Source organism: Moschus berezovskii, chromosome 9 (genome assembly GCF_049115385.1).
Source record: "Moschus berezovskii isolate FMDL1 chromosome 9, NW_MosBer_1.0, whole genome shotgun sequence".
NCBI classification, from domain to species: Eukaryota; Metazoa; Chordata; class Mammalia; order Artiodactyla; family Moschidae; genus Moschus; species Moschus berezovskii.
The window spans coordinates 78,970,628-78,996,180 of NC_142468.1; the positions used below are offsets into that span (position 1 = coordinate 78,970,628).

General features: G+C 39.1%; 2 protein-coding genes across 13 annotated transcripts in view; one reads left to right on the plus strand and one right to left on the minus strand.

The window, feature by feature from the left end:
• Positions 1-5,222, minus strand: part of LOC129562655 (transmembrane protein 62-like) — a 62,221-nt gene extending 56,999 nt beyond the window's left edge. For 4 of the 5 annotated variants that reach the window (XM_088839864.1, XM_088839863.1, XM_088839865.1 and 1 more), the window contains exon 1: positions 5,102-5,216. The gene's annotated coding sequence lies outside the window, so the exon portion shown is untranslated. Of the gene's footprint in view, positions 1-5,101 lie in introns of all 5 variants that reach the window. The other variant, XM_088839860.1, reaches the window with a different exon arrangement.
• The window catches only part of LOC129562658 (MAM domain-containing glycosylphosphatidylinositol anchor protein 2-like), an 89,298-nt gene continuing 68,853 nt past the window's right edge, over positions 5,109-25,553 (plus strand). For 5 of the 8 annotated variants that reach the window (XR_016038251.1, XR_016038252.1, XR_016038253.1 and 2 more), the window contains exons 1-2: positions 5,109-5,456; positions 16,475-16,602. Coding sequence is in view for 1 of the 8 variants with exons in the window: in XM_055436040.2 (XP_055292015.2) it covers positions 16,581-16,602 (22 nt within the window). In the remaining 7 variants the exon portion in view is untranslated. Of the gene's footprint in view, positions 5,457-16,474; positions 16,603-19,185; positions 19,318-19,650; positions 25,542-25,553 lie in introns of those variants that run through there. The other 3 variants (XR_016038254.1, XR_016038255.1, XM_055436040.2) reach the window with 3 other exon arrangements.

Genomic DNA, 25,553 nt, shown 5'->3' on the forward strand with positions numbered 1-25,553 from the left:
TAGTACAACCCGTAAATGAGGAATCTAAGGAAAACCACTCTGAGCATGGCTGTCCCAACTATGTCATCCTGGAGAATCCAGAAAGTACCAGTTGTTGATAACACCTCAAACAGTAAAACGGGACCTAAAAAATGACTGTGTAGCTTATTTACTCACAAAAGTTACTGTGAACTGACATTAATTAGAAAAAGAAGTATGTCTCTGTACAAGAATCAAAGAAATTCAAAATCGTATTCTAAACGAGGCCAAACCACCTTTGTCTAGATCAGAAAAGCAATGATAAATCTAAGTTTATATAACTTGTGATTTATTATGCCCTGTAAAATGTCTTATGTAAATGCACTAGGATGTGCCAGATACCTAATGAAGACATTTATAACACAGAAAGTGGTAAAAGAGACTTAAGTTTCTTTCTTCTGCCCTCTTTATTTCTTTCCTTCTTCTTATCTCTTTCTTAAATAGGAGGTAGGAGACTGAAGAGTTCAAAGGCACAATTTTTGAAGCCAGTCACATCTAGGTTTTCGGCTCTTTGTTTTCTGTTTTGGCTGTGCTGGATCTTCATTGCTTTGTGAAGGCTTTCTCTAGTTGTGGAGAGCAGGGCTACTCTTCATTGCGGTACGTGGGCTTCTCTTTGCAGTGGCTTCTCATTGTGGAGCACAGGCTCTAGGTTTGCAGGCTTCAGTTGTGGCTCATGAGTTTAGTTGCTTCTCAGTATGTGAGATCTTCCTGGACCAAGGATTGAAGCTGTGTCCCCTGCACTGGCAGGCAGAGTCTTACCCACTGCACCACCAAGGAAGTTCCTGGACCTAGGTTTTGAATCTACATTCTGTTACATACTGATCTCAGGTTTGAACAAGTAACGTCCCTTGTTCAAGCTATAATTTCTTTGACTGTACAATGGTGATAACAGAACAATATTATAGGATTTTGAGAGTCTGTATATAATTTTTAAATATCTACTTATGCATTTATCTGGCTGCATTGGGTCTTGGTTGTGGCACACAGCATCTTTAGCTGCAGTACGCAAACTCTCATTTGTGGCGTGTGGGATCCAGTTCCCTGACCAGGGACTGAATCCTGGCCCCTGGCATTGGGAGCACAGACTCTTAGCCACTGGACCACCAGGGACGTCCCAAAAGTTATACTTTAACATGCACCAATACCTTTAACATAGTAGTTGACATTTCTATGCATATGGCTTGGTTCCTGCACTTAAGGAACTAACAGGTTAGAGCTGTAGAGCTACTAGTTCCTCTAAGAGGAGGCAAAGACCCCACCACAGTGGGCTAGATCAGGGAAGACATTAGCAAGGGAGATTTATGATCTGGACAGACTGGGTATCTATATCTACTATCTAGTTAGCTAGCTGGGTATTCAGCAATTTTTCTAACTTAAAAAAGAGGTAGATTTAAATTTTAAACAAATAATAAACACTTATTTTAAGAAAAATAAGAAAATACGCAAAGTAGAAAAATAAAATTTCCACAATTTTGCAACTCAGGGTAACTGAGATTAATATTTTGGTGATTAGTATTCATTAAATATCCAGATGCATTTGTCTTACCAAGATAGAATCATACTATTTTAGCAACTTGGTTTGTCCACACAACAATATGTTGGGCCAATATCATCCCAAGTCAATAAGAATGCCTCTATGACAGTGGCTCTCAAATTGTGGACTCAAGATCTTTTTATACTCTTAAAATTTAGGTAACTCAAAATTTTTCTGTTGATGTTGGTCTGTTGATATCTAGTATATTAGAAACTAAAACTGAGTAAAATTTACAAATAACAATTTGTCTAAAATAAACTGCCAATCGGTGTTAAATAACATTTGTAAATGAAAAACAGGTTTTCCAAAACAAACAAAAAGTGTGGCCACGTTTTACATTTTTGGAAATCTTTTTAATAGAAGACAATTGGGTTCTCATATCTGCTTCTTCATTCAATCTACTGTAATATGTTGTTTTTGTTCAAAGATAAGAAGAAACTCTGGCCTCAAACAGATACATAGTTGGAAAAAGGAGTGTGTTTTCAGATAACTGTGGTTATTACTCTTTGAAGCTACACCAGAACTGGTCCAATAGCAAAATCTTAAGGATTAATTCAATGTGGAATCTAAAATTTTTGTACTTCATAACATTGAATTCTATTCATCTATTTAGTAATTTGAACAGATCTTTTACCCTGCTGGATTTCATAACATCCTGTATTTGTCATTTAGAAAATACTGGTTCATTGACTTATATGGATCTTCCAAATGTCAATACTTTTCATTATACAATACTACACAATATTTTAATATCCCACCAAATTCACTAAGACTTTGTCAAATTCACAGTCCAGATACAAGTTCTCCACAAAATATTCACTTGAAACCTAGAATTTTATTGCAGACAAAAAATATCTTTCTTGAAGAGAAAGGCTTATGTGTTCATATCTGAGAAAATGCCTGCCAAATACCTAAGTTGGAATAATGGTAGATTATCTGTCAGCTGTTTTAAATAAATATAGTGTTCCATGATAAAGGTGGCTGGTTCAGGTAGCAACTCCATCACAGAAGTGCTTCTCTTCAAGTCAACCATAACACTTTGGATATAGCAGAAAAGCTTTATGTATACTTCCCTGTTCGTTATACAGAATATTAGAAGACTCACAGATTGAGATTTAACAAAATTAGTAATTTTTACTGTTGCATCAAGAACATTGTTAAGGGAAACGGGCTCCTCACCCTCCCCACCCCCATCCTTTTTAAGCAAGTGAAAGAAAGGTGGTGAAGAAATGACTAGTGACTTCAGTGACTAGTTGCTGTTGGTATCACTCCCTTTATTTTGTGCTGTGCCCAACAGTTTCACCCACCATTGCTTCTGCAACAGTAATTACAAATACCAACATGTTTTTCTAAAAAAAAGGCACATAACTTCTTCACCATTACCACGAAAAGTTTTTACCTCACAAACTTTCCCAATCTTAGGAACACTCATGGGGTCTGTGGACCACACTTTAAGAACCAACGTTCTACAGTACTTTTAAAGGCTGCAGTGTATTACATTGTACGTGTGACCATAGTTTAGCCAGTGTCCTTGTTGGAGAAGACTCTTGAGAGTCCCTTATACTGCAAGGAGATCCAACCAGTCCATTCTAAAGGAGATCAATCCTGGATGTTCATTGGAGGGACTGATGCTAAAGTTGAAACTGCAATACTTTGGCCACCTCATGCGACGAGCTGACTCACTGGAAAAGACTCTGATGCTGGGAAAGGTTGGGGGCGGGAGGAGAAGGGGACGACGGAGAATGAGATGGCTGGATGGCATCACCGACTCTGTGGACATGAGTTTGAGTGTACTCCAGGAGTTGGTGATGGACAGGGAGGCCTGGCTTGCTGTGATTCATGGGGTCGCGGAGAGTCGGACACGACTGAGCGACTGAACTGAACTGAACTGAAGTTATTTGTAATTTTTCTCCATTGCCAATAATGATGTAGCTAAAACTTCACTTGCATCCTGAATTATTTCTCCATGATATAGTCTTAAAAATGGAATTGCAAAGCCAAGGAGTACACATTTAAAACAAAAAAGAATCCTGAATATTGCCACATTGTTTTCCTGCAGGTATACCAATTTAAGCTTGCATTTTACATAACAATATAGAAGTACCCTTCCACTTATCAACAATGGTGATTATCTTTAAGGAAAAAAAAAAGGTTACCAAATTTACAGGCAATAAGTGAATCCCATTTTTCTTTAATTTGCATTTATTTACTTACTAGATTTTTTTCATATATTTATAGAAATTGATGAGTATTTATGTATGTTGTCCATTTTCAAAATTGGAAGCCTTCTTGGGACTGTATCCTTCGTCTGTTATGAGTGTGTAGGAATTTCTACCCAGGTTTTTGTTCACTTTTAAAATTTGTTTATTTTTATGTGTAAATTTTTAATTTTGATGAAGTTGCCTATCTTTTTTCAAAGTACCTACCCAGTCTTTTTGGAGAAGGAAATGGCATTCTTGCCTGGGAAATCCCATGGACAGAGGGGCCTGCTGGGCTATGGTCCATGGGGTTCCAAATAGTTATACGTGACAGTGCTTAAATCGGAGAGGGAAATGGCAACCCACTCCAGTATTCTTGCCTGGAGAATCCCGTGGACAGAGTAGCCTGGTGGGCTGCTGTCCACGGGGTCACAGAGTCGGACACGACTGAAGCCACTTAGCATGCATGCATGCACCCAGTCTTTTTATATTATTTGTCTCTATTTTCTGCCTTTTAATATTTTCTATATTGTATATTTTCTGCCTCTTCTGTCATGCTTTAAAAAGCCTTCTCCATCCCAATACTATAAAATGTATTTACTTCTTACTTTCTTAAAGCAGTTAACACCTCAGTTGTTTTTATATACTATGTGGGATAAAGATCTGATTTAATCTTTTCCCAAATAATTACTACTTATTCTTTCCAGAGCGTTAGAAACTTTATTTTTTCCTTTTATTAAAAAATAATTTTAAAATTACTTATTTTGTCAACAATTTAGTACACTACAGAAGACTCTCCTGTTTCTCAGAATCGTTGATAGTTTGGTCTCTTCCCTTTCAACACTGTTTCTTCCGCGTTTAAAATGTAGCTATTTAAATGTAGCTAAGCGCCAAAACGTGGTTTGCAGCAACTTGTTTGCTTTCCCCTCCCATTTATCTTTACCGTATCACATAGAGCTACTCTGTTCTTTTTAAGAGCTACATGATGTTCCATAATGCAGACACACCACGTTTATTTGGTCTTTCCTCTACCGATGAATGACTACGTTTCCAATTTTTCGTTATTTCTTCCACCTCTCCCAAGAACTGCTGGGGTACAAGCTTTCTTGCGCGCACGTGGAAGTGCCCACAGGTTACATTCCTAAAGACAGCTTAACTTTTGAGGGGTTTTTTTGTTTGTTTTTTTTCATTTTTGTGCGCTCTGGGGAACCAGTGCAGGTACTTCGGGAAGCAAAACACACCCAGAACAACCCGACCAGAAAGAGACCCATGGCGGGTTCTCACTTAGCTTCTACAGTTTGTTTTGTTTTGTTTTTTTCCTTTCATAATGGACGTTGAATTTGCTTTTTACCTCCTAGATGCAACAGTTCCCAGCTTCGAAAGCAGCAGTACACTCACTCACTCAGCCACCAAACCCAGTGACTAAGAAAACAGGAGAAGCCTCCAGCCGCACCAGCCGTGACGCCTGCTTCCGGGAATCGGACCGGAAGTCGCGCTTCGATTCTGCGTCAAACCCAACTTCAGGGGCCGTCGTAAAAGTGTCGTCCCTCGTCTCTGGGACCGGCCACAGGTTTCCACTCGCCTTTGGCTGGGGTCTGGAACTGCGGGCGTCAGTTTCCCTCAAGATGGCGGACGAGGAGCCTGGGGACACAGAGAGGATGGAAGTCAGCACGGAGTTGCCGCAGACCCCTCAGCTACTGGCGTCTGTAAGTCCCTGAAGGCCAGTTCCTTTTGTGACCTTCCCCCCACCCCCGCCCCAGTCCCTTCCTACCGCGCTCACGGGGATGCGGGGCTTCTCCCTTTATGGTGGCTACGGGAACGGGGAGTCGTATGGATTGATCTGGATGGAAGCCACAGAATAAGAAGTTAGTCATCACTCACCTTCCTGCCGGCCAGGTCACTGGAATATAATGACTTTGTAATTTATTAGCCTTGACAAGTTCAAGCATGTCTCTGTCCTGACGTGGAGAGAAATAGTAATGTTATCAGATGATCTGGTATGGGGGTTTGGAGGACGAGTCATTTTCCGATAGACGCAGTGTTAACCCCTCCCCACGATGGGAGTCCAGGACGCAGCACGTCGTGTTGTATTGCATAGCTGCTTGGGTGGGGCCTGATAGTGGCAGGGAATGCTGCCACTGTCAACTCATGTCAAGATACGGTGGGTAGCACATCTCCGTAGTATCTTTAGAACCCGGGCCCAGTCCTCAGTAGAGAAACCCATCTTCTGCCGTTGTTTTTTAAAGGTGAACTAGAGATGTTCAGACATTTCAGGTCAGAGCGATACCATTAATTAATATCGGCATCTACACTTTTCCCTTATATTGAGGCGGGGGGGATGAGAAGGCAGAGATAGTAAATTTGAGTCAATAGTCTGACTACAGGGAGAAAGCTGACTGAGGAGGATAAGAGGTAGGGGGCAACACTTGGGAATGTTCTGGATGCCCCCAGGCACCTAGTGGGGAGATAACATAGAAAATACCCAAATATTGGTCACTGCTTGATGTTGAGTTTTATTGACTGGCCTTTATTAGTGCATGTAGAAAAGTGTGGGATGTGCACTTCTTTCTGATGTTTCTTTGGTTTGCAGTTTTAATAAAAGCACTTTTTAAAGTATTTTACCCCTGCAGACACTTGAGTTTTGTTTTATGAGAGAACAGAGTGAGCTCCAGAAATAAGAGTCCACCTCAGGGACTGCAGAGACTGGCTAGAAGATAAAAATCAGGTGGGGAAGAAGTTGGAATAAGGGTTTGGCCATCAGCTAGGGCAGTGCTTGCAACCATCCTCTAACCCAAGTAGCAGTTCAACCTCTTTTCACCCTATTAAAGGAGGAAGCATATGTTTGGGATGATGAGAAGTGAGAAGATAGGGAAACTTCAGAAGCAGCTGAAACATCTGGTCATAATGTAAACCTGTGCATTTTACATCTTCGAAGGAGTGGAGAAACTGTGCAGTAATCGGAAGTGTTACTGTAGTTTTGTGTTGCTAAAGATGACAAGCGTTTATTTAAAGCTTTGATATGTTAATTCCTTGCAGGTGATGCAATAAAACCTCACCATTCTGGACTGGATTTACTTAGCACAGTAGAGTACAGGAGTCCAGCTGGAATTATGTTGCAAACTCTTCAAGATACATTAGATTTCTTTGGGCAAGACTTTGAGTTTTGCAAGATAGTAGGTAGATGACAAGGGAAATGTAGTAGCTTCAGGTTATTCACACTCTAGAGACACTGGTAAGTGCTCAAATTTTAGTACAAGAGAGGGTGAATGAAGACCTGTGACTGGTAAGCCTCCAGATTACTTTTTTGGCTTGGATCTGTCTACCTACTTTAGGACGCCAGACATCTTCCTACTTTCCTGTTCTTTTTCAAAATACCATCTTCAATTTTATCCTGACTGTGGAGTAAGATACAAGCTTTCCAGTTTACTTATTCTTTTTCATTAAGCAAAACAGGCACAGAGATTCTTTAACATTTGAATAATTTGAATTTAAATCGCCATTGGGAGGCAGGGGAAAACAAAAATAGTAAATGTGGGACAGTGACAAAGGTTTAAGAAATCGTATCAATTCCATTAGAGTCTTGTCCCTGGGCATTATTATTTCTATTTTTCTTATATCATAGTTGCTTCTTAGAAAGTTTGGTTTTTGTCATATTGCTATCAATAGACATGAAGTTTCTCAAATTTCTGACATCACATAACATGCAATTAGATGTTCAGTTCAGTTCAGTTGCTCAGTCATGTCCGAGTCTGCAACCCCATGGACTGTAGCACGCCAGGCCTCCCTGTCCATCACCAACTCCCGGAGTTCACCCAAACTCATGTCCATTAAGTCGGTGATGCCATCCAACCATCTCATCCTCTGTTGTCACCTTCTTCTGCCTGCAATCTTTCTCAGCATCAGGGTCTTTTCAAATGAGTCAGCTCTTCACATCAGGTGGCCAAAATATTGTAGTTTCAGCTTCAACATCAGTCCTTCTAGTGAACACCCAGGACTGATCTCCTTTAACATGGATCGGTTGGATCTCCTTGCAGTCCATGGGACTCTCAAGAGTCTTCTCCAGCACCACAGTTCAAAAGCATCAATTCTTCAGTGATCAGCTTTCTTTACAGTCCAATCTCATATCCATACATGACTGCTGGAAAAACCATAGCCTTGACTAGATGGACCTTTGTTGACAAAGTAATGTCTCTGCTTTTTAATATGCTGTCTAGGTTGGTCATAACTTTCCTTTCAAGGAGTAAGCGTCTTTTAATTTCATGGCTGCAGTCACCATCTGCAGTGATTTTGGAGCCCAAAAAAATAAAGTCAGCCACTGTTTCCCCATCTATCTGCTGTGAAGTGATGGGACCCAATGCCATGATCTTAGTTTTCTGAATGTTGAGCTTCAAGCCAACTTTTTCACTCTCCTCTTTCACTTTCATGAAGAGGCTCTTTAGTTCTTCACTCTCTGCCATAAGGGTGGTATCATCTGCATATCTGAGGCTATTGATATTTCTCCTGGCAATCTTGATTCCAGCTTGTGCTTCTTCCAGCCCAGCGTTTCTCATGATGTACTCTGCATATAAGTTAAATAAGCAGGGTGACAATATACAACCTTGACGTACTCCTTTTCCTATTTGGAACCAGTCTTTTGGTCCATGTCCAGTTCTAACTGTTGCTTCCTGGCCTGCATACAGATTTCTCAAGAGGCAGGTCAGGTAGTCTGGTATTCCCATCTCTTTCAGAATTTTCCACAGTTTATTGTGATCCACACAGTCAAAGGCTTTGGCATAGTCAATAAAGCAGAAATAGATGTTTTTCTAGAACTGTCTTTTTCAATGATCCAGTAGATGTTGGCAATTTGATCTCTAGTTCCTCTGCCTTTTCTAAAACCATCTTGAACATCTGAAAGTTTATGGTTCACCTATTGCTGAAGCCTGGCTTGGAGAATTTTGAGCATTACTTTGCTAGCATGTGAGATGAGTGCAATTGTGCGGTAGTTTGAGCATTCTTTGGCATTGCCCTTCTTTGGGATTGGAATGAAGACTGACCTTTTCCAGTCCTGTGGCCACTGCTGAGTTTTCCAAATTTGCTGGCATATTGAGTGCAGCACTTTCACAGCACCATCTTTTAGGATTTGAAATAGCTCAACTGGAATTCCATCACCTCCACTAGCTTTGTTTGTAGTGATGCTTCCTGAGGCCCACTTGAGTTCACATTCCAGGATGTCTGGGTCTAGGTGAGTGATCACACCATCATGATTATCTGAATCATGAAGATCTTTTCTGTACACTTCTTCTGTGTATTCTTGCCCCCTCTTCTTAATATCTTTTGCTTCTGTTACGTCCATACCATTTCAGTCCTTTATCGAGCCCATCTTTGCATGAAATGTTCCCTTGGTATCTCTAGTTTTCTTGACGAGATCTCTAGTCTTTCCCATTCTATTATTTTCCTCTAGTTCTTTGCATTGATCACTGAGGAAGGCTTTCTTATCTCTCCTTGCTATTCTTTGGAACTCTGCATTCAAATGGGTATATCTTTCCTTTTCTCCTTTGCTTTTTGCTTCTCATCTTTTCACAGAATTTTATAATATTAGAAATAATGAGTATGAATTATTGGATGTTTATTAGATGAGCCATTGCTTAAGAATCATTAGGGAACTTGATTCTGTAGGTCTGGGCTGGGGTCCGAGAAGTTTCATTTTTCCAAGCATGCCATGCCCTTTGAATGAAGTCCTGGTCTGTGGGCCATACTTAAAGTTAAGCCTTAGCCAGAAAAATTTGGAAGTTCTCAGTATGGAGTTGATAGTTGAGGTTCTGGGGATGGATAAGATCTTTGAGAAGTGTGTGTGTACGTACACAGAGAGAGACAGTTGGAGAGAGAGGGAGGAAGTGAGGGAGAAGAGGAGGGAGACAGGAATGATTAAATTTCAGGGATAGGCAGTGGAGAAGGACCTAGAAAGGAAGCAGCCAAGCAGGTAGGAGATGAGAGTAGTGCCGTGTCATGGAGGGTAGTTTCTGAGAGATGGTGGTTTACTGGGTCTAGGAAGTGAAGACTGACAACGGTTGGGAATTTATAATATGTGGAGTGGTCTGGCAGAACTTCTGCCTTCTGTCTTCATTAACTGGATTTTCTTTATTAGTCTATCTGTAAAGATGCCTCCTGATACAGTACTAAACTCTGTCCTTTTCCCTGTGTTCATCCTCTGTCCATGTGATTTCATCCAGTTCTATGGCTTTAAATACCATCTGTATTCATTCAGTTCCCAAATTTATATCTCTGGGTCATCTCACTTCTGATCACCACAGTCACAGATCCAACTGCCTTCCTGATATATCCACTTGGATGTCTGAAAAGCATTTCAGATGGAGGAGCAATTAAGAAGCAACTACGATAACCAAGCCATAGCTGACGGTGGCTTGTGCCAGAGCAGTGTCACTGGAGATGAAGAGAAGTGGATGGACTGGAGAGAGATTTTGGAAGTATGGTAGAAATAGAAAGATTTGTTTATGGATTTGGAAAGAGAGAAAAGGGAAGAAAAGAAACATGACATCTGGATCCCCAGTTTTTGACTTAAGCATTCATGACCATGCCTTTGTCATATACTGTGAGGAAAGACCAAGTTCGAGGAGGGCAAAGAAAGGAGGCAGATTAAGTTTTGTTATCGCTGTCTCAGTAGGTGACACACAGAAATATGTGCTGTGGTGACTTTTCCTTTTGGTATAAGATTGCATATCTGATGCACAAGGGACGACCACCAGCCAGCAAGAAAAACTGAGCCTCACTGAGTGTCTAGCAAAGATGAACTTAGAAAGCTACTCCCTGTTACAATTGCTCACCGAGTATTGGGGAGAAACCCCAGAAGGTTCAACTCTTAAAAGGCTCAGAGGTACAAATGCTTTTCCATTTGTTCTCGATTGTTGAATCATTATATAGTAGTAAAACCTCACATGCACCTGGCCTATAGCTTTAAGTTTTAAAGGAGGATCTAACAGTCCACACCCATGCTGTGCATATAAAAGAAGCCCCATTAGTGGTTTTAGGGATATGGCACAGGATTCAGTTCAGTTCAGTTCAGTTCAGTCGCTCAGTCGTGTCCGACTCTCCGCGACCCCATGAATCACAGCACGCCAGGCCTCCCTGTCCATCACCAACTCCCGGAGTACACTCAAACTCATGTCCACAGAGTCGGTGATGCCATCCAGCCATCTCATCCTCTGTCGTCCCCTTCTCCTCCCGCCCCCAACCTTTCCCAGCATCAGAGTCTTTTCCAGTGCGTCAACTCGTCGCATGAGGTGGCCAAAGTATTGCAGTTTCAGCTTTAGCATCAAGGAGAATAAAGAAGAAGAAGATAAGAAAGAGAGAGAAAATTAGGCTTGATCCCATGGTGTAAAAAGAGGCTAATATGTACACAGTAAAATAAGCACGTATTGTCAAAGAAGAATTACTGACCATTTATATTTTCAAGAAAGTGTAAAATGAACTGTATGAAACAAGAAAAGATAAGAATGATAAAACAGTGGAACAAGAGAAGAAGGAATTAGATAAAGGGCCAAAATTAAGGTGAATCTGATAAGATCAGAAAAGAATGTAACATCAGAAATAATACAGCTGGATCAAGATGATATTAGGAGCAGAAGGATAGAATCCAAATTGTGGAAAATGAATCAGTACTGTACTATGAAGGACAAGCCTGTGACTATTTCTTACACTGATTGAAAAAAAAAGATGATAGATTCTGAAGCAAAAAGTGAACATGCAACATGGAAAGGTAAAACAAGAAAGAAAAGTGGATGATATTATGAATAAATATAGATGCATTATTTCTAAAGACTATACTAGCAAATCGAATCAAACCTAATAAGAAAATAGTAGTCTGTTACCAAGTTATTCCTGTAGTATACTCATAGTTCAACATTAAGAAATGTATACCGATGTAATCTATTGCATTGAGAGAGAAATAGGTAGTACTTGATATCTTGACAGATAAAATATACTAAAGATAATGCTTGAGACAATTTATGGTTTATATACTATAACTAATTACAGTTTCCACAAAAAACTTATGCTAGTTACTCTCATCATCATCATTTACCAGATGAGGAAATTAAGGCAGAGAGATTAAGAGACCACATCAGGCTCATCCAGTTAGAAAGTGAGAGTTATGATGGAAAGAATGCAATTTTTTCTTATTTAAAAATTAGGTGTTCGTATTCATTCATTTGTGTATAATATGAATACAGGTGGTCTTATGAATAAATAATTAGGTAAAATTGCTCTAAAAATCTGAGGGATAAATTACTTCATAACATATAATTGTACATAAGCTGTGCTTATCTCACACACTAGCAAGGTGGTGCTCAAAATCCTTCAAGGTAGCCTTCAACAGTGCATGAACTGAGAACTTCCAGATACATAAACTGGATTTAGAGAAAGCAGAGGAACCAGAGATCAAATTGCCAACATCCATTGGATCACTGAAAAAGCAAGGGAATTCTAGAAAAACATCTACTTCTGCTTCATTGACTATGTTAAAGCCTTTCACTATGTGGATCACAAAAAAATGGACAATTCTTAGAGATGGGAATACCAGACCACCTTACCTGTCTCCTCAGAAAGCTGTTTGCAGGCCAAGAAGCAACTGCTAGAACTGGACACAGAACAACAGACTGATTCCAAATTGGAAAAGGAGTACTTCAAGGCTGTATATGTCACCCTGCTTATTTAACTTCTATGCAGAGGATATCATGAAAAAAGCCAGGCTGGATAAAGTGAAACCTGGAATCAAGATTGCCAAGAGTAATATCAGTCATCTCAGATATGCAGAGGACATCACCCTAATGGCAGAAAGTTAAGAGGAACTAAAGAGCTCTTGATGAAGATGAAAGAAGAGAGTGAAAAAGCTGACTTAAAACTCAGCATTCAAAAAACTAAGATCATGGCGTCGGGTTCCATCACTTCATGATAAATCAGTTCAGTTCAGTTCAGTTGCTCAGTCGTGTCCGACTCTTTGCGACCCCATGAATCACAGCACGCCAGACCTCCCTGTCCATCACCAACTCCCGGAGTTCACTCAAACTCATGTCCACCAAGTCGGTGATGGCATGCAGCCATCTCATTCTCCATCGTTCCCTTCTCCTCCTGCCCCCAATCCCTCCCAACATTAGGGTCTTTTCCAATGAGTCAAATCTTCACATGAGGTGGCCAAAGTATTGGAGTTTCAGCTTTAGCATCAGTCCTTCCAATGAACACCCAGGACTGATCTACTTTAGAATGGACTGGTTGGATCTCCTTGCAGTCCAAAGGACTCTCAAGAGTCTTCTCCAGCACCACAGTTCAAAAGCATCAATTCTTCAGCGATCAGCTTTCTTCACAGTCCAACTCTCACATCCATACATGACCACGGGAAAAACCATAGCCTTGACTAGACGGAACTTGGTTGGCAAAGTAATGTCTCTGCTTTTCAATATGCTCTCTAGGTTGGTCATAACTTTCCTTCCAAGGAGTAAGTGTCTTTTACTTTCATGGCTGCAATCAGCATCCGCTGATTTTGGAGCACCAAAAATAAAGTCAGCCACTGTTTCCACTGTTTCCCCATCTATTTCCCATAGTGATGGGACCAGATACCATGATCTTCGTTTTCTGAATGTTGAGCTTCAAGCCAACTTTTTCACTCTCCTCTTTCACTTTCATCAAGAGGCTCTTTAGTTCCTCTTCACTTTCTGCCATAAGGGTGGTGTCATCTGCATATCTGAGGCTATTGATATTTCTCCCGGCAATCTTGATTCCAGCTTGTGCTTCTTCCAGCCCAGCGTTCCTCATGATGTACTCTGCATATAAGTTAAATAAGCAGGGTGACAATATTCAGCCTTGACGTACTGCTTTTCCTATTTGGAACCAGTCTGTTGTTCCATGTCCAGTTCTAACTGTTGCTTCCTGACCTGCATACAGGTTTCTCAAGAGGCAGGTCAGGTGGTCTGGGATTCCCATCTCTTTCATAATTTTCCAAAGTTTATTGTGATCCACACAGGCAAAGGCTTTGGCATAGTCAATGAAGCAGAAATAGATGTTTTTCTGGAACTCTCTTGCTTTTTTGATGATCCAGCGGATGTTGGCAATTTGATCTCTGGTGCCTCTGCCTTTTCTAAAACCAGCTTGTTGACTCACTGGAAAAGACTCTGATGCTGGGAGGGATTGGGGGCGGGAGGAGAAGGGGACGACAGAGAATGAGATGGCTGGATGGCATCACCGACTCAATGGACATGAGTTTGAGTGAATTCCAGGAGTTGGTGATGGACAGGGAGGCCTGACGTGCTGTGATTCATGGGGTCGCAAAGAGTCGGACACGACTGAGCGACTGAACTGAACTGAACATCTGGAAGTTCACGGTTCACGTATTGCTGAAGCCTGGCTCGGAGAGTTTTGAGGATGACTTTACTAGCATGTGAGATGAGTGCAATTGTGTGGTAGTTTGAGCATTCTTTGGCATTGCCTTTCTTTGGGATTGGAATGAAAACTGACCTTTTCCAGTCCTGTGGCCACTGCTGAGTTTTCCAAATTTGCTGGCATATTGAGTGCAGCACTTACACAGCATCATCTTTCAGGATTTGAAATAGCTCAACTGGAATTCCATCACGTCCACTAGCTTGTTCGTAGTGATGCTTTTTAAGGCCCACTTGACTTCACATTCCAAGATGTCTGGCTCTAGGTGAGTGATCACACCATCGTGAATATCTTGGTCGTGAAGATCTTTTTTGTAAGGTTCCTCTATGTATTCTTGCCACCTCTTCTTAATATCTTCTGCTTCCATTAGGTCAATCCCATTTCTGTCCTTTTTCGAGCCCGTCTTTGCATGAAATGTTCCCTTGGTATCTCTAATTTTCTTGAAGAGATCTCTTGTCTTTCCTATTCTGTTGTTTTCATCTATTTCTTTGCATTGATCGCTGAGGAAGGCTTTCCTATCTCTCCTTATAGATGGGTAAAAATGGAAACAGTGACAGACTTTATTTTCTTAGGCTCCAGAATCACTACAGATGGTGACTGCAGCCATGAAAGTAATACACTTGCTTCTTGGAAGAAAAGCTATGACAAACCTATAAAGTATATTAAAAAGCAGGGACATCAGTTTGCCAGCAAAGGTCCATATAGTCAAAGCTATGGTTTTTTCAGTAGTCATGTATGGATGTGGTAATTGGACCATAAAGAAGGCTGAGCAATGAAGAATTGATGCCTTCAATTCTTTCGATGAGAAGACTCCTGAGATTCCCTTGGACTGCAAGAGATCTAACCAGTCAGTCCTAAAGGAAATCAGCTCTGAATATTCATTCGAAGGACTGATGCTGAAGCTTGAGCTCCAATACTTTGGCCATCTGATGTGAAGAGCCGACTCATTGGAAAAGACTTTGATGCTGGGAAAGATTGAAGACAGGAGAAGAAGGGGATGACAGAGAATGAGATGTTTGGATAGCACCACCGACTTAATGGACGTGAACTTGGGAAAACTCCAGGAGATAGTGAGGACACTGAGACCTGCCATGTTCTGTATCTTGGCTGAAATGATGCTTACACTATAATATATGTTGATCAAATAGTATTGACTTGTGCATTTAAAATGAATTTTATTGCATGTAAATTATATCTCAATAAATCTGACTTTTTAAATTGCATCTATTAAAATACTGATTGCTTAGCATTAAGATACCAGATTTTAAAACTCTATGGGTTCAAATTCTGCCTCTGCTATTTTCTTACTGTATGATATGAGGCAAATTACTGAATCACTCTAAGTTTTCTTATCTATAATATGAGGATAACAGTATTAAGTACTTCATAGAATTGTTGAGAGGATTCATTTCTAACCTGAAGTGTTCAACATATCATATTATTATTATCATCATTACTGTTAGTACTATGTGCAGGACATGAGACTGTTGAGATACATCAAATCATGAGACAAAACCTGTCTTCATTTTCTCCTGAAACAATTCTTTTAGGCAAAAAGAGATTTGGATGAAAAGTAAACTGAAAATGAACTGAGACTGATGTTAAATAATGATGAAAAATTCAATAAACTTTGACCATTATAGTCAGTACATGATTACATGCTGTACTAGTTTTCTGTTGCCACTGTACAAAAATTGCCACACACTTCATGACTCAAAACAACCACACGTGTCATCTTAAAGTTCTAGAGAACAGAAATTTAAAATGAGTATCATGGAGCTAAAATCAAGATGATTGCAGGGTTGCTGTCTTCCGAAGTCTCTAGGGGAGAATCCGTCTCTTTGTCATCTCTAGCTTCCAAAGGCTGCTTGCATTCAGCTTGTGGCTCCTTCATTCATTTTTAAAACCAGCAGTGTTGCATCTTCTCTTTCACATGACCTTCTCTCCTATATCAAGTCTCCGTCTTAGAAAAAAAGATATATGTGATTAAACATAGGGCCCACTGAGATTATTTGAAATAATCTTCCCGTCTCAAAAATCTTAATCACATCTGCGAAGTCTCTTTGCCATATAACATAACATTCAGAGGTTCCAGAGATTAGGATGTGATCACCTCTGGAGACCCACCGTGTCTGCCAAGTGTCCTAAGAGCACGACTGGAGATGAGAGAGGAAGAGAAGAGGAGGCACGGGAGTATCCATGAGATCTCAGTTTTAAACGTTTGCAAGCGCTCGGTTAGGGAGAAACCAGTGTGAAGCCAAAATAAACACACAGAATAAAACTCCACTGTTGTTTTTAGGTGTTAAATGTCTATCTGCGTTGAAAGGACAGACAACCATTGAGAATCCACTGTGGTCTTCAGGCGGGAACAGAGGACAACGATGGAATGAGGCGCATGTTAATACATGTCCAGTTACTTCATTTCAGGTAAGAAAAGAACAGTCATGTCTGTGGATAGATTGTTGCACCTGAGCATAATGTTAAAGGCACAACTTGAGCAAAATTAGAAAAAGAGTATGTAAAAATTCTGATATAAGCATCACAAAAATCACATGATTGTTTCCCTTTACTTGTAAAAGCAGTGTTATAAAGAGACAATGCCTTTTTATTTTATTAAGTAACATCTCTCAAGTAATATGTTTGAATAATGGTCTATCTGAATTCAAATGATTTGCCTGGAGAAAATGTAATCCATTTCTATAAAATCATATGTGTATATTTTGTTCCTTGAAGACAAATAACACAGATTCTTATATAACAAAAGCTGGATCATCAATTCTCAGTCTGAATTTTACTTGATGGAAATGTGTATGCTTCAACAAAATGTGTCTGTCATTTTAATAATTTATTACTTTGATTTTCAATGTCAGAGAGCTTTAAACAAATTGTTTTATTTGTTTTTATGTAGAAAAGAAAGGCTTAGATAGGATTAAGAGGAAGAACTAGTTGCAAATATATAGTAAATATTTTAGCGATTATACTAGTGGTCATCATGGCTAGAAACAATTTATCATGAAACTGTTTTAATGGAGAAAATAATGTAGTTTACTGATTTTAATAACTTTATATATGTGTTTTATATACTCAGGTTGAGGTTTTTTTCATATTGGGGAGTTCTTAATTGCATTTTATGGCATTTAGGAAGGGTATGGAAGTTCAGACAGCATCAGTTATGGTAACTTTTAATGGGTGGAATACTCCTCTTTGGTCACCTAATCTACAAAGTCGCAATGATTTTGATTTAGAAATTGCATTTCTAAAACTTCCCAAGATGATAAAAATGCACTCAGTTGTTCACTCTGGTAAAGAATAATGGAGTAAGTCTAGCTGATTATCTAAAAACACATAAAAGCAACTCAAATCATAGATCCTAATAATTTTTTTCTGTGAAAAAGAATAAAATAGTAAAATGGAATAGATGGCAGCATATTATTAAACCAAATGAAACTTGGGAAGATGGAACTCCAAAACATTACTGATAGAAGTAACCGTAATATTAAAATGTGCATACCTCTATAGGCATCAAAAACATCTTTCTAAAAGGACATATTTTTGCTTTCTATATCACTGCCTTAATTAACACAAAATTATAAAATCAAATAGATACACAGGAAGCATTTAAGGGAATAGTTATGCTAATGTTTCCTTCAGAATAATTCCTTGTTGCTATAGACATCAATTTATTCAATATTTATTGAGTACCTCCAAGATAGGTTTCCCTGGTGGCTCAGTGGTAAATAATCTGCCTACAATGCAGGAGAGTTGGGTTCGACCCCTGGGTTGGGAAGATCCCCTGAAAAAGAAATGGCAACCCACTCCAATATTCTTGCCTAGGAAATCCCAGGGGCAGAGGAACCTGGCAGGCTACAGTCCATGGGGTTGCAAGGTCGGAGATGACTAAAGCAACTAAACCAACACCACCACACCTTCAAGACAATCATTTATTGTCACAGACAACAACTCCATACTTATTGGGCTAGTACTGTATGTCAGGCACATTGCTAGGCATAAAGATTTAATAATGATTGTTTACTTCAGATTGGTGGGAATACATATCTAAATACATGCATTACACAATGTAATAATATCAGTAATAAAATATGCAGAAGTTTCTATGGGCACATAATGAACAAGAAGAGTATGGAGGAGAAGCAAGAGGAGCCTGTGGCATGGGGTGAAACCTGAACTGAAGAGAGGGATTGCAACTCAGGAAAGGGGCTAATATTAATATTGATGCAGAGTTCAGAGTAAACAAAACATGCAGGTCATAGATCACAGGATTTGTCAGAGAAACATGGAGATGTTTCTCTGGAATTTAGAGTACAAAAACAAAGACTGATGTGAGATGACATTAAGGAACCTCAAGAGCATAGGCATGGGGAGTCATGGAAGATTTTCCTCAGGGGATGGGATGGTGCATCACTTAGGTGGTTGTATGGAAGGTGATTCAAGGAGGTAAAACTGGACCAGCAAACCAGGTAGGACACTTGTAAAATTCACATAAGGGATACTGAAGGGACAAACCAGGGAAGTGGCACAAAGAAAAGAGGATAATTTCAAGATATACTTGGGTATAAATCTCGCAGAACATTTTTATGTTGGGAATTTGGGAAGTAGCCATGAATGACCAAGAAGTTTCTAACTAGAGAATCTTGAGTAATGCCTATTATTTTACCCATTACCTTAAATAACAAAGAGAGGAAAAGAGAAAAGATTCCGGGATGATTAGGGTTATTTCTATTCTGGACATGTTAATATAACACGCCTGTGGAATGTCCTCTTAACGATGTGGAGAGGGATAATGTATATATTTTTCGGAAACTTTGAGGACAAACGTGTGTAAGTCATTGGCTTTATGCACTGCCTAAAACTATGGGAATGATTGATATTTCCAAGGAAAAGTGTACATGTGTGAACAGTTATTAAAGACAGTGGAACCACATAGAATGAAAACCAATAATTAACAATAAACTGTGGAAGAACAGCTTGATCCTAAGTAGTATTTTTTAGAGTTACAAAGAAGATGATCCAGGAAAGTTTGGTGCCCAAAGAATTTGAAGACTGTGATTCTCAAACTGGAAAGCAGGTCAAGTCCAGACGACTGGTCCTTACCGAGTTCCCACTTAAGAAATGCATAAGGTGGTAAGGAAATTAGGAAACCACCATCTTATCTAGAATTATTTCACTATTCACAATTAATTTTCTTCACAGTCACTAATCATTTCTTTTGCAATATCTAATCTACTTTCATTCCCTGGTGGCTCAGAGGTTAAAGCGTCTGCCTCCAATGCGGGAGACCCGGGTTCGATCCTTGGGTCGGGAAGATCCCCTGGAGAAGGAAACGGTAACCCACTCCAGTATTCTTGCCTGGAGAATCCCATGGATGGAAAAGCCTGGTAGGCTATAGTACACGGGGTCGCTTAGAGTTGGACACGACTGAGCGACGGAACTGAACGGAACGGAATCTACTTTCAGGGGCTTCCCAAGCGGTGCTAGTGGTAAAAGAACCCACCTGCCGATGCAGGAGACATAAGAGACCTAGGTTCAATCCCTGGGTTGGGAAGATCCCCTGGAGAAGGAAATGTCAACCCACTCCAGTATTCCTGCCTAGAGAATCTCATGAACAGAGAAGCCTGGCGAGCTCCAGCCCATGCACAAGACTGCGACTTAGCACGCACGCAATCTACTTTTAACTCTACTCAGAGTATTTTCATCTTAGCTATTACACTTTCCATCTCTTTACATTCAGTTTGAGTCTTTTTACAAAATCCTTTTCATATCTTAAGTTAATGTTTTGAGCATATTAAATCCAGTTAAAATAACTAATGTCTGCTAATATCATCTGTGTCAGTTTTTGGTTGGTTTTGATTGATTGATGTTTTCTCATCTTTACAAGTCATTATTTTCTTGCTTCCTTACATGTCTGGTAGTCTGACTGGGTGTCAGACATTGTAAATTTTACCTTGATAGGTGATGGGTTTTGGGTTTTTTTGTATTTATTTTGGAGCTTATTTGTGGATGTAGCTTTTTTTTTTTTTTTTCAATATTTACTTTATTGTTGGCTCTGCTGGGTCTTTTTTGCTGTATGTGGGCTTTCCCTAATTGCAGAGAGCAGGGGCTACTCTCTAGTAGTAAGCAGTGTGCAGGCTTCTCATTGCTGTGGCTTCTCTTGTTGCAGAGCACAGGCTTCAGGCGAACGGACTCAGTAGTTGTGGCCCAGGAGCTTAGTTGCTCTGCAGCATGTGGGATCTTCCTGCATCAGGGATCGAACCCTTGTCCTCTGCATTGGCAGGTGGATTCTTAAACACTGAGCCACCGGGGAAAGCCCTGTGGATGTAGTTTAGATACTAATATTCAGAAAAATTTTGATAATTTTTGTTCTTTCTTTAAAGATTTGTTAGGTGAGATTAGAATAGTCTTTGATAGCAGGCTGATTGTTTCTTAGTACTGAGACAAAAGTCTTCTGAGTTCTCTATCCAAGGACCCATGAATTATGAGATTTTTCCAAGTCCTGTGTTAGCTGGACACTAATCCCTTAATTGCATCCCTCTGGGCCTTTCCCAGCCTTAGGTAGTTTTCTTTCATTCGAGTCCCAATCGGGACTTTGCTGAGAACTTCAGGGGGTTCCTCTGCAGAAGTATCTTTCTCTCCAGTTATTTCTTTGATGGTTTTCTACCCTACATACTCTAGCTGCCTTGGACTCTCAGGCCTCTCTCTTCAACCCAGATTTTCTAGTAGGCTCTACCTTTGTCCTACTTTCTTCATAATCTATAAATTCTGTATAGGGCAGTCATAGAGCAAACCTTGCTTGACTTCTATCACTCAGGGTTCACTGTTCTTAATTACCTAATGTTGTCTAGTGTTCTCAATAACATTGATTCAGAATTTTTGTCAAGTTCTTTGCCTGTTTCAGTGGGGAGGATAAATCTGGTTTCTGTTACTCTGTCCTGGAGGGAAGCCAATCAAAAAATGAAGATTTTGAATCAATGGATTTCTAAGCTATTTAAATTACTAATGAGAAATGAAGAGAAATAAAATATTTTTTATATTGGCTCTCTAGGTTCTTCTATGTCCAAGACATTTCAAGTTCTATTGGCTAAGGATTACTTCACTTCATATATTTTGATTGTTCAAGGAAACACAACTGCAGCATCCTACCCCATTGTTTTAAATTAAATTTTGTTTTCAAGTTTCTTGTTGCTGTCAACTTTTTTTCCAACTATTTTTTTCCTCAAAAATCATTTATAAACTATCAAGCTTCTCAAAAATCTTTCTTTGGCGTGTGATGCCTACCATAAAAGCATGGCAAAAAAAAAATAGTATGAAATATATTGCCATATAAATTAAGTTGTGAGAAGTTTTAATATTATTCACATGTCGATTTGTGGCATCTAAAGATGTCTTTAATTTGAGTGGATAGGATTTCTCTTACCTCTTGGAATTTTAAATGAAAAATAAGTGATTCTGAGCCTCTGTTAACATTGACACGTTTTATGTTTTGTTAGGAGTTTGTATACATTCAGATTAGTTTCATCATAAACTCTTGAAAAAAATACCACTTGCAAAGTACTTTGTCTAAGTCTGTCCAATATATTTGCTCAGCTAACAATAACATTATTGTGTAGTACTTTTCCAGGCAAATAGAAATTTTCTCCTACTGAAATTTCTTTGGGGCTCTTTTTCTAGAATTAATTTAGCATAATCAGTGCTTGTAATGAAAACTTATTTAGCTATATTCAGAATCATTAGGTGGAAAAGTTTCTAAAAAAGTAAAATTAATGCGGTGTGAGTCTTACAATGTCCCTTTTGTTTTATATCCTACACCTAGGAAAATATTTAACTGCCCTGTTTAATCCTTTACTTCTTTCACAGTACATTTCAGACATTTTCTGAGGGAAAAGTATAGAGACATTATGAGACTGACTTCACATTTTCTTAGTCACAGACAAAAAGAATTCTGGAGATCTTCTATTCTTATACTCTCATTTAAAGATTTGGAAGTAGGCTTTGAGACAGTTTATCTTAAATCACACAAATCCTTAACATTCAATAGGGATTGGAAAAGAGATTATAATGCTCTCATCACATTATTCTGCTTTTATATTTATCTAAGAATAATAATAACAATCCTGAAAATGTTGTCCTTAGTAGACATTGCATGCTTATGTAGATATATATCTGACATTTTAAGCCAAGTCCCATGGCAGTTATAGACGTGATGATGGCTCCTGAAGTAACGAACTTGAAAACATTTTCTAATTGAAGTTGATATTGCCATCTAGTTCTTTCTGTTTTTGCCAGCAGTCAAAATCTCATGTTATTGTTTGAGATTAGAAGCTTTGACATTTATCCAGCAAGTTGGACCGGCATAGTCTTGAGAACTTACACTCAGTGTTAATATTTATGTGGTTTCTCCAAAAAAAATAAAAAGCCTAAAAATAAAAAATCAAAATTTAGGCTACCCACCTGTTTATTATGTTGCTTTTGTTATTGTTCAGTTGCCCAGTCATGTCAGACCCTTTGCAAGCCCATGGACTGCAGCATGCCAGCCCTCCCTGTCCTGTACTGTTTGTTATGTGACCTCTCTTCAGATCTCTTCTGTATTAGTTATGGATAGTTCTCCTGCTCTGTGCGCATAAGAAGTGGGGAAAAGGCCATACTCCCCTTCTGCGATGGCCCACACTCTGTGGAGTGTACTTCTCTCTGAATCTGAATAAATCCACGTTACCTATCAAAAAAAGGGGGGCGGGGGAAGGATAGTCTAATTATTTACTGAACCAGTAATAAAATGAAGGTAAAATTATTAATGTTAATAGCTCTTTTCAAATTTAGTCACATCCTGAAGTTTTTCCAAGTGATGGACACTGTCAGTTTTCAAACTGCATTCCAAGTCTTTGACTTTGCCTTAGCAGTAATGATCAGAACCAGTATATCTCATCAGAAAGAAAACATTTGCAGAAGGCACCATTCATGTTGAAGTCAGATCATCAGAATTATGTTGTAATCTTTGACTCCCCATCTGCTTTTACTCATTAATGCTACATATAGCTCTTCCTACTTTTCTGATAAATTATATTTGAACATCAGCTCGAATGGCATCATCTGTATTTTCCTACATATTGATATCACTGTCTTTATGCTTTAAAGCATTATAAATAAATGTAAGAAACTGTCAATCGATGAATTAAATTAATTTTAAGTAGTGTAGTTCTAATACAGAAATTCACATATATTTTTTTGAACTCCAATGGCAACCCACTCCAGTACTCTTGCCTGGAAAATCCCATGGGCGGAGGAGCCTGGTGGGCTGCAGTCCATGGGGTTGCTAAGAGTCGGACACGACTGAGCAACTTCACTTTAACTTTTCACTTTCATGCATCGGAGAAGGAAATGGCAACCCACTCCAGTGTTCTTGCCTGGAGAATCCCAGGGACAGGGAGCCTTGTGGGCTGCTGTCTATGGAGTCGCAGAGTCGGACAGGACTGAAGTGACTTAGCAGCAGCAGCAGCATTTCCTCACTAGGAATTAATTTTCTGATCATGCAGTATTTCTTGCATATTAAGTTTGCTGAATTGCATGCACACACTGTGAAAATATTACCATTTTAAATTTGTCACTTAAGGGAAACCATTTTAAATAAGATCAGTGTGATTGTGTGAAGAACAGGCTCTGAGTAATTTGAACCCTCTTTCAGGAAACCTAAATGTCAACATTCTCTCCTTGAGAATCTAGATGCCATTAATTCCTTCTTGAAAACAATTAAGCCAAATGTGTCAGAAGTATTGAAGAGGAAAGGAACATAGTCTTATCCTTGTAATAGTAGTCAGAATCGTGATGGTACTTAATTAAAATATGACATAATTGAACCTATTAAATTAGAGAGCATTTCGTCTCTGAGTGAATATAATTCAGACTGTTTTCGTTACATACAGATCATACCTTCCAAGTTGAGATACATCATATTATAATGGACTATTATAGTTTCTCATCTTTGTATTTGAGGAAAAATGATGTTTGTCACCAAGGATTTATTTTTAAAAGCACTTGAAAGTTTGGCCAAGGTACATTATTTAAATCTAATACATATACATTGTATCTCTGTTATCTATGTCATAGTCAAATACAATATAAAGGAGAAAGTATCCCTCCAGGTCTTTGTCTCAAAGCCATTTATAAGTCTATTAGCATCTACGTGTCATAATAATTCAGATAGCATTGTAGTTGATGTTCAGAGCATAAAGAGAATAATGTAATAAATATTTCTTTGTGAGAGTCCAGTGAGTTAAAATACAATCTATATCTTCCCAATAACAAAGATGCTATGGAAATTAAAGGAAACAAATGAATACACTGCGCAGTGTATTTTTCTTTCTTCTTGTCCAAACAGAACCATCAGGAAGGTTACAGTGTTTCTCTAGCCTGTTAGATTGGATCTCCCTGTCATCACAAGATTTCAAATAAATATTAAAAATACCAGTTATAACTGTACCAAGAGTTTGATAGTTAAAAGTTATTTTTATCATTCCAGTAATAACTGCTACTAATTCTCTGGTTTCTTTTCCACACGATAACTAAAATACTGTTACACTTATATGGAAAGTAATTAACTTTATTCAGAGACAAACTGTATTATTATCTATAGTTGTACAGATAAATGTAAACAGTGTTTACAAATCAGTTTTTACTACTTCGTTTAGGATCACCATGAAATATCCCTATAAAAGAATGTTCTAGATAGAGGCAGTCCTCTGGGCATATGACAATTCACCTTTTTGCTGATTTGTATTTCTGCTGTTCGTCCAGCTACACACTTGTGGTCAACCTTGCCAGTAGGCAAGCAGTGCACATATTAAAATACATCAGTCAATCTACTCCCTGACATTTACCATAAAAGGCTCCCCAACACTCCCTCTCAATCTGACCAGAAAAGAAGGGTGGCAGCATCCTTCACAGCCTTGCTGCTTGGAGAGCTTTATTTTTAGCACAAACCTAGGTTCAATCTTGTGTTTTTGATCAAGCTATACAGGGAGGCAGAAAGAGGGGAAGAAAAAGAAAATTAATAGGAAAAAGTGAAGTCGCTCAGTCGTGTCCGACCCTTAGCCACCCCACGGACTGCAGCCTACCAGGCTTCTCCATCCATGGGATTTTCTAGGCAAGAGTACTGAAGTGGCTTGCCATTGCCTTCTCCGAATAGGAAAAATAGAAGTGTTTAATACTTTAAACTCAGTAACAGAAGTTATGAAATGCTTTGAGCAATGGCAGGATCATTCTTTTACTGAAAGGTGGAGTCCAGCCGCTCACTGCTTAAAAGTCAATATAAGGCCAGGTTGGTGAAAAGGAAAGTTTGCATAATACATCCTTGTTCATGCATCCTTCCA